The sequence below is a fragment of the Vipera berus genome (genome assembly GCF_964194415.1).
Source record: "Vipera berus genome assembly, chromosome: 6".
Lineage (NCBI taxonomy): Eukaryota > Metazoa > Chordata > Lepidosauria > Squamata > Viperidae > Vipera > Vipera berus.
The window spans coordinates 3,290,099-3,300,103 of NC_138208.1; the positions used below are offsets into that span (position 1 = coordinate 3,290,099).

Below are 10,005 nucleotides of genomic sequence, written 5' to 3' on the forward strand. Positions count from 1 at the left end.
GATGGGGGGGGAAAGACCCGCTGCCCACCCACAACCACCCACCGGCCGGAACAGCTGGGAAGGCGGCCGACCACCGCCCCCGCTCCCAACGGCCGCTCCGGCTCTAGTGCGCGGGGGGGGGGCCCACCCCCACCCCGCGCGCCAGACACGCGTTGCTCCCCTCCGGCGCACGTGTGAACGCGGCGTGCCGCGCGCCAGCCCCCTCCAGGCGTGGGGATGGGAAGCGGGGAGGTGAATTTGAGGCCAGCCGTGGGAAGCCCGAGTCTTCACCCCCGGGGAGAGGGCGGGAGGGGGGGGTTGTCCAAAGCCCCTTCCTCCGCCCATTGCACAAACCCGGCTAGTCGAAGGGGACCCTCGGGGTCCAACCTTCCCACCGCCCCGGAGGCGGAGCCCGGCTGACCCGCCTGCAGCGGAAGGCGTGGCTTTCCCACGTGCTGCAAATCCCGTTTCCGGGAGGAACACGTGTCCTGCCTGCCATGCAGGAGGCGGGCGCTTGGAAGTGGCGGGCTGGCTTGGTGGGCTTGGTGGGCTTGGCGGCGGCTGCGGCGGGGGTCGCCTATGGCCTTTCCCGGGCGACGTCCAGGCGGAGCGGCGGACGAGCCTCCCCCGGGTCGGGGGGCTTGGAAGGGCGGCCGGACGACCCCGGGGGAGGCGGAGAAGCCTCGGGGGCTCCCGGGTTGCTCAGCCCCGACCGGGCTCCTTTGGGGGGCGCCCCGAAAGGTCAGATGCCACCCACCCCAGGCTGGCTGAGGAATTCTGGGAGTTGAAGTCCAGGAGCCATAAAAGGGCCAGCTTTGAAGACCCCCGACCCAAAGTGGGGTTTGCAATTAGATTACCGTATTTTCTGGTGTATAAGACGACTGGGCGTATAAGACGACCCCCCAACTTTTGAGGTGATTTTCATGGGTTAAAAAGTCGTCTTATACGCCGGAAAATACGGTACTAAATTGCTGTTACTAAATTAACAAGTGCAGTGACTCCCTTAACCACAGCGGCAGGGAAGGTCGTAAAATGGGACAAAAAACTCACTTGACAACGGGTCTCGCTTAGCCACAGAAATGTTGGCTCAGTTGTGGTCACCGATATTTCTGCAGAAAAATGATAGAGGTGTAATCTTTATTTTCTAACCTTAGGGGGCACCGAGCTTTCAAAATCACCCCATGGCGTTCTTGAGCCACATCAGATCAAGGGTCTTCTTGGTCTCCTGGAGTCTACAGAAGACACTTTGGTTCAAGAACAGATCTTGGTTACCTTGAGCAACAGCGCAGCCTTCTCTGTCAATCAAGTAAGTGTTGTTCCTTGTTTTCATTCCACAAGAGAAAAAGAAGTGAAGGCTGTAATACAGGGAGGTCTCCAAACATGGCCCCTTTGGAGACTTGTGGACTTCAACTCCCAGAATTCCTCAGCCAGCAGGGGTCTCCAAACATGGCGACTTCGGAGACTTGTGGACTTCAACTCCCAGAATTCCTCAGCCAGCAGGGGTCTCCAAACAGGGCGACTTCGGAGACTTGTGGACTTCAACTCCCAGAATTCCTCAGCCAGCAGGGGTCTCCAAACATGGCGACTTTGGAGACTTGTGGACTTCAACTCCCAGAATTCCTCAGCCAGCAGGGGTCTCCAAACATGGCGACTTTGGAGACTTGTGGACTTCAACTCCCAGAATTCCTCAGCCAGCAGGGGTCTCCAAACATGGCGACTTTGAAGTCTTGTGGACTTCAACTCCCAGAATTCCTCAGCCAGCAGGGGTCTCCAAACATGGCGACTTTGAAGACTTGTGGACTTCAACTCCCAGAATTCCTCAGCCAGGCTGGCTTATTTCAAAATGTTCATATGATCAAAATGATCGTGTGGTCATATGATATGTGATCATGTTTTACCTCCTTTGCGTTATTAATCTTTAAACTTTTATTTCCAAATAACCCAGCTATTAAGAGCAGTTACTTTTATAAGTCACGGAGAAGTGTAGTTGACATGGGCGAGTTCCCATCCTTTAAACGAGGTGGGGTTGTTGTTGTTTTTTGGACTTTAGGAATTAAGATGGTTTTATATGATATTTTTCTCTTTATATAATTTGTAGGATACCATTCGGAATTTAGGTGGCCTGTCTGTGATTGGAAAAATGCTTTCAGTTCCCGCCACCAATGTTAAACAGAAAGCCCTTAATGCACTCAATAATCTGAGTATGAATCCTAAAAATCAGGAGGAGCTAAAGGTAAGCTTAAAATAACACCGTATAACGAAAATGCGTACGAACAAAGTACTTAATGCAGTGGGATTACTGGTTGTGTTCTTACGTGTGATATTGATCAGTTGAATATTATTTAGCATGGTCATTTTTAAAAAATAAATTATAAACTCCCTTTCCGTTTACAAGACTCAGGAGACTTATTATGGGAGTTAAAACGGTTATTGTCAGGGCACGGTGACCTCAAAAGAATGTGTGTGAATGAAGGCAAGACAAGAAACAATTGTTGTTGTTAGCTGCGAAGTCGTGTCCGACCCCTCGCGACCCCACGGACAACGTTCCTCCAGGCCTTCCTGTCCTCTAACATCTTCTGGAGTCCATTTAAGCTCACGCCTCCTGCTTCAAGGACTCCATCCAGCCACCTCGTTCTCTGTCGTCCCCTTCTTCTCTTGCCCTCAACCTTTCCCACCATTAGGCTCTTCTCCAGTGAGTCCTTCCTTCTCATTAGGTGGCCAAAGGATTTGAGTTTTAGCTTCAGGATCTGGCCTTCTAAAGAGCAGTCGGGGTTGATCTCCTCTAGGACTGACCGGTTTGATCGCCTTGCAGTCCAAGGGACTCGCAGGAGTCTTCTCCAGCACCAGAGTTCAAAGGCTTCAATTCTTTGGCACTCAGCCTTTCTTACAGTCCAGCTTTCACTGCCATACATTGCAACTGGGAAGACCATAGCCTTGACTATACGCACTTTTGTTGGCAGGGTGATGTCTCTGCTTTTTAGTGTGCTGTCTAGATTTGCCATGGCTTTCCTCCCCAGGAGCAAGCGTCTTTTAATTTCTTGGCTGCGGTCCCCATCTGTGGTGATCTTGGAGCCCAGGAAAATAAAATCTGTCCCTACCTCCACTTCTTCCCCATCTATTTGCCAGGAATTGAGAGGGCCGGATGCCGTGATCTTGGTTTTCTTAATGTTTAGTTTCAACCCAACTTTTGCACTCTCCTTACTAGTAACAGGAGGCTCTTTAGTTCCAAGAAACAATGGATGGACACTAATCAAGAAGAGAAGCAATATCTAATTAAGGAGAAACTTCCTAACTGTGAGGGCAATTGACCAGTGGAACAGCTTGCCACCAGAAGTTGTGGCTCCAACACTGGAGGTTGTTAAGAAGAGACTGGACAACTATTTGTCTGAAATGGTATAGGGTCTCCTTCCTGAGCAGGGGGTTGGACTAGAAGACCTTCAAGGTCCCTTCCAGCTCTGATATTCTGTATAAGGTTCTCATCTTGCACTTTTCCCAATAAATTACTGAAATACTGATGAGGTTTTATGGGTGATGATTAACTGAGTCATATTTCTTTACCTTCCTTAAATACAGGGATGATTAAAGTGAAACCTGTCATTAGGCATGCAAGCTGATGGTTACTAATATAAAGTTAAGAATAAACGTAAGAAATACAAAATACAGGTGAAACTCGAAAAATTAGAATATCGTGCAAAAGTTCATTTATGAAAAGTAATGCAACTTAAAAGGAGAAACTAATATATGAGATACTCATTACATGCAAAGCAAGATAGTTCAAGCCGTGATTTGTCATAATTGTGATGATTATGGCGTACAGCTCACGAAAACCCCAAATCCACAATCTCAGAAAATTAGAATATTACATGCAATCAGTAAAACAAGGAGTGTACATAGAACAATATCGGACCTCTGACAAGTATAAGCATGCATATGTACTCAGTACTTGGTTTGGGCCCCTTTTGCAGCAATTACTGCCTCAATGCGGCCTGGCATGGAATAGCGGCCTTCAGCTCTTCTGCATTGTTTGGTCTCATGTCTCTCATCTTTCTCTTGGCAATGCCCCATAATCATCACAATTATGACAAATCACGGCTTGAACTATCTTGCTTTGCATGTAACGAGTCTTATCTCATATACTAGTTTCCCCTTTCAAGTTGCATTACTGAAATAAACGAACTTTTGCACGATATTCTAATTTTTCGAGTTTCACCTGTACAAAAACAATTGAAAACCATCAGCGACAGCAAAAATGTCCGCAAGTTAAAAACCAGGCGTTTTTACTGATACGAGATCTTCACTTTAACCGGAAAACTGTCTGGTATGGAACAGGTGATCTGATTTTGAGAATGGACATTAGGAGGAAAAGGTTTTCCCAAAGGTGTTTTTTTCAAGAGGCAGCTGCACTTTCTTTGTTGTTTTTTCCTTGAAGAGGTTTCGCTTCTCATCCAAGGAGCTTCTTCAGTTCTGGAGAAGTCAGAAGTAAGAACTGGAGAAGCGTCTTTGGATGAGAAGCGAAATGTCTTCAAGGAAAAAAAACACAAAGAAAGTGCAGTTGCCTCTTGGAAAAGCCCTTTGGGACAACCATGATCTGGAGGACGGAGAATCTCCTTGGACGGGGAAAGATTTCCCCTTCTGAATGGAGGAGAAAGTCAGATGTATCTACTGCCTTGGACTCAAATCCATATAAATATTAATTTAGTTAGAACTGGGACTCAACACTGGTGTTAATGCAACTTTGAACATCTGAAGATGAGGCCACCTGATGTGCAGCATTGTTTCTGGCCTGGTATAGAACCGATTTTGCAGTGTTAACGTCTGTGGCTCGATGGTGTGGTAAGAATGCACCCTCCCTCCCCACAATCCTTTTTACAATGCCCCCCCTCCCCCCAAATCCCAGGAATAAAACTCAGGAAAAGAAATACAGAAGCAGTGTTTCACTCATGAAAACCCTGGCTGTTGCGAAAAACAGAAACATTGAATCAGGCCTTTTTTTTCTTTCTCAAGCAGTCTCCATTTTGTTTGTTCCTGGCTTGGACTGCACCCTGAGGATTTTTCTTTCAACAGCGGTGACGGTGATGCCATCCATTCAGTCGTGTCCAACTGCTGGCGATTCTTTGGGCCAGGTGTCTCCACATCGTCGGATCTTGCACTACTCCTTTGAATTGTTCTTTTTTTTTATTGAAAAGTTTTACAGTACATTTTTTTTAAAAAACAAAACCCCTCCCAACCCCCTCCCCTCTCCCCAAACCTCCCCAACTCTTCCCTCCCCTCCCCCTCCCCCCTCCCCGACTTCCCAGAGCTAAATACAGGGTATAAAAATACAAACAAACATAATCTACAATATGCAAACGACAATAAAATATTAAATTCTATCACACTTTTAACTCTTAATAAAATAACTACAAGCAATTTATATATCACATAAATCCAATACTTATTCAAATGCTAGGTGAAACTTTTTAGTCCCATATTTATTCTGGATGTAATCAATCCATCTTCGCCACTCCACAATATATCTCTGTTGCGACTGGTCTTTCAAATACGCTGAAATCTTTGCCATTTCCGCCAAATTGGAAACTTTTAAAGTCCATTCTTCTATAGTGAGCAGTTCTTCCTTCTTCCTTTGAATTGTTCTATGCCAGAGATCCCCAACCTTTTGGGCACCAGGGACCGGTTCCGTGGAGATTTTTCCGCGGACCGGAGAGCGCGTGGTTTTGGATGCTGCCTGCATCCCACGGATGGGGCTTTGCTTGTTCGTGCGGACCGGTTGCTGGCATGCCGCGGCCCAGTACCGGTCCATGGAGCGGGGGTTGGGGACCCCTGTTCTGCACTCTGGCTGGCGTCCGCTTTAGTTATATGCAGCCACCACGTTCTTTGCCGGCCTGGTTTCCTTTTGCCGCTAACTCTTCCCAACGTAATTGCTTTCTGCCGTGAATTCCCCCGCATTGACATGGCCAAAGTACACGAGACCTCTGTGGCTTTGTGGTAATATATTGGCAAACCTATTTTCTGTGTGTATGTTCTATCCCTTAGATCTATATTACCAAGGTGTGTGAGGAAGTGGACACATCTTCTGTAAATTCTGAGTTGCAGCTAGCCGCCCTTCGGTTTTTAACCAACATTTCTGTGACGAGCGACTATCATTACCGGATGACTAGCTTCATACCCAGTTTTCTGCACTTGTTGTTTGAAGGAAATGAGAGGACTCAGGTATAAAAGCCAGCTGTTTTATCGTGAAAAAGAAGAAGGGAATCTTTCAGTGTTTAGCCTTTGGGGTTAATGCTTTGTGTAAGTCGAAATTACTCTTGAAACTAAATACAGGTAGTCCTCGACTTGCGGCCACAGTTCAGCCCCAATTTTCCGTTGCTAAGCGAGACGTGGGTTAAGTGGGTTTTGCCCCGTTTTATGAATTTTCTTGCTGCACTTGTGAAGCGAATCGCAGCAGTTGTTAAGTTGCACTGCAAACTTCCTAGGCACGAGTCGGTTGCCAAGTGGCTGAATTTTGATCAGTGACCGTCAGGTCGTAAGTGTGAAAAACGGCCGTGTCACTTTTTTTCTAGCGCTGTTGTAACTTTGACCGGTCACTAAATGGATCGTTGCTAAGTCGAGGACTACCTGTGCCCATTCATTCAACGCGGCCCAGGCAAGCCGTGTTCTAAAATATCTATTACATTTAAATCTTAGCTGGAGGTTTTAAGAAGAGACTGGACAGCCATTTGCCTGAAATGGTATAAGGTTTCCTGCCTGAGCAGGGGGTTGGACTAGATGACCTCCAAGGTTCCTTCCAAGTGTTATTCTGTTATCCTTCCTTCCTTCCTTCCTTCCTTCCTTCCTTCCTTCCTTCCTTCCTTCCTTCCTTCCTTCCTTCCTTCCTTCCTTCCTTCCTTCCTTCCTTCTCCAACACTGGAGGTTTTTAAAGAAGAGACTGGACAGCCATTTGCCTGAAATGGTATAAGGTTTCCTGCCTGAGCAGGGGGTTGGACTAGATGACCTCCAAGGTTCCTTCCAAGTGTTATTCTGTTATCCTTCCTTCCTTCCTTCCTTCCTTCCTTCCTTCCTTCCTTCCTTCCTTCTCCAACACTGGAGGTTTTTAAAGAAGAGACTGGACAGCCATTTGCCTGAAATGGTATAAGGTTTCCTGCCTGAGCAGGGGGTTGGACTAGATGACCTCCAAGGTCCCTTCCAACTTCTTCTTCTTCTTCTTCTTCTTCTTCTTCTTCTTCTTCTTCTTCTTCTTCTTCTTCTTCTTCTTCTTCTTCTTATTATTATTATTATTATTATTATTATTATTATTATTAAAGGTACTTCTATCTCATATTAATTTGATAGGCAAATCAGAGAATTCCTTTATCAATGTTTACAGGTTCAAGTCCTAAAAGTCCTCGTGAACTTATCAGCAAACCCAGCTATGGCAGAACCTCTACTTAATTCACAGGTAAAGCTACTTCTATCCTTTGCCTCCTTCTTGTTGGATTTTTCCCCCCTCACTCGTTCATTTGTATTTTTTTTAAAATTCCATTTATATCCCGCCCTTCTCCGAAGACTCAGGGCGGCTTACAAGCTTAGCAGTAGCCTTCATTCTATGTATATGCCTGCTTATTATTAGGGCTTTCACACACACCCCAAGCGGCATTATTACAAAGTCAGCTTAATTGCCCCCCAACAATCTGGGTCCTCATTTTACCTACCTCAGAAGGATGGAAGGCTGAGTCAACCTTGAGCCTGGTGGGACGCGAACCTGCCCTAAAACCTGCAGGTTTTATTTCTTATACTATGAATTCCTGCTGATTTTGAAGGAAAACATTTGCCCCTTCGTGGCTTAGCCTCTGAAACCTATGTGCACCTATCATTGTAAGCTTTAGTTATGGCACCTGTCTGTTTTAAGGGCATTATAACTTTAGGAGTAACAACAGCAATAGCACTTAGATTTATATACCACTTCACAGTGTTTTACAGAGTTGAAGCGGTTTACAGAGTCAGCCTATTCTTGCCCAACACTCTGGGTCCTCATTTTACTGACTTTGGAAGGACAGAAGGCTGAGTCAACCTTGAGCAGGCCAGGATCGAACTCCCAGCAGTGGGCAGAGTCAGCCTGCACTACTGTGTTAGCTGTATTCTGTACTTTGCAATCCAGAGATATTTTTTTTGGAGGCGTAATGAATAAACCGATGCATTTCCAGGAATTATGCTCCCTGATGCGACTCAACATATAATTTGTCTATGAAGCCATTGGGATCACTCAAAGCAGTATATTACTCTGCATGCACTTTGTTAAATCAATACATTCCCACAGTTTGCATTGTTTCTTTAAAGTTAAAATGAACGTGAATTACATTCCCCCCCCCATGTCTTTCCAGGCGCCTCTTCTCTTATCTCTGTTGGACAACTGCATAAACAAAGATATTTTGCTCAGAGTCCTTGCGTTTGCCACCAACCTGAGGAAGTCCATGAAAAACGAGGAGGCTTACGCTATCCAGAATCGGTACAATGAAGATTCGATTTTTTCTGCTCTCTCCGGCAATTCTCTATATACTCAGAGACTGGCATCCCTGCTACATCATTACGATGCAGAAGTCAAAGAACAAGTTGCAAAGCTAATACTCCAGCAGCGCTGAACTCGAAAGAGGTCAACCTCAATTAATTCCACGTCCAAAATCCTGAAGGGATAAAAGGCATATCAATGACTGCCTCCCGATAGCTATTTTATCGACCTGTGTAAACTTTCCTCATTTCGAACTGGAGAACTGTGGCCATTTCCTTCAGCCTCTGTGGTACTGCCCTCATCTCGGCGAGTAAATAAATAAATAAATAAAGTCCACAAAGGATCAGCACATGGACCCTGAAATAATCTGGAATTTCAGGACAACCTTTGTGGTCTTGAGCTGTGAGTCTTTACCCATCTAAGCCCGGGGGTCTTCAACCTTGGCAACTTGAAAGACTTGTGGACTTCAAATCCCAGAATTCCTCAGCCAGCCATACCGCGTTGGGGATTCTGGGAGTTGAAGTCCACAAGTCTTCCAAGCTGCCAAGGTTGGAGGATCCTGATCTAAGCTGTCACAGTCACTTCTGGGGGGCCCCAGGGGTGGCACATATAACACTACTGTTGCGTGTGCTGCTTCTAGATCCAATTCAGGGTCCTGAATTAAAGGCCTACATGACATGGGTCCAAGCACCCACAGCCTGCCTTCAGAGGTTGTGGGTGCTTCATCGCTGGAGGCTTTTAAGAAGAAACCGGACAGCTATTTGTCTGAGATGGTATAAAGTCTCCTTGCTGGAGCAGGGGGCTAGACTAGAAGGCCTTCAAGGTCCCTTCCAGTTCTGTTATTCTGTGTTCTGTATCTGAGGAGCCAACTCATCCCAACTGGTCTAGCTCGGGTCTGGCTCTTTTATGACTCGTGGACTTCAACTCCCAGAATCCCTGAACCAACCACACTGAGGGGAAAGGGAGAGGTTTCCAAGCTGAGCCACGTTGGCTCAGGAATTCTGGGAGCTGAAGTCCACGAATCATAAAAGAGCCAAGATTGCCTAGCCTTGCCCAACTTGCTTGACCAGAAGGGGCTTCCTTCAGACCTCATCTCCTAAGGAATTCTGGCAGGTGGGTTCAAGGAGAAGATCCCGGGACCCTGCGACACCCTCATAAATAGGAGCCAGTTGCCAAGCATCCAAATTTTGATCACACGACCGTGGGGGATGCTGCCACTGGTGTGAAATGTCAAAGTGATGATTTAACAGCTAATCAGCTTATGTAATGTAATGATGGGAATGACTCAGCAGGGTCTGTGTCTCTTTAAGAGCCTTTGTATAAAGGGAAGGCTCTGCTAATGTGTTCTCTCTCATCCGTTTCCTGCTGTAACTCCTGAGTGTTGGATCCTGCTGTATTAATATGTGTGTGTATATTGTTCCTGGTGTATAATACTGTAGATAGTGTAAGATAAACCACCATTTAATATAGACCACTGTTTACTGTGTTTGCTCCTGGGTTATCAGCGCAGTAAGACTGTGCATGCTCTGAGATGAAATACTGTC

General features: G+C 46.2%; 1 protein-coding gene across 1 annotated transcript; it reads left to right on the forward strand.

Moving 5' to 3' along the window:
- Positions 1-476: 476 nt before the first annotated feature.
- Positions 477-9,911, forward strand: ARMC10 (armadillo repeat containing 10; the record flags this gene model as incomplete). Its single annotated transcript, XM_081331931.1, has 6 exons — positions 477-720; positions 1,134-1,285; positions 2,078-2,212; positions 6,013-6,189; positions 7,343-7,414; positions 8,337-9,911. 6 exons carry the CDS (start codon positions 477-479, stop codon positions 8,592-8,594), a joined length of 1,038 nt encoding a protein of 345 aa, XP_081188057.1. The 3' UTR covers positions 8,595-9,911.
- Between the last annotated feature and the right edge of the window lie 94 nt (positions 9,912-10,005).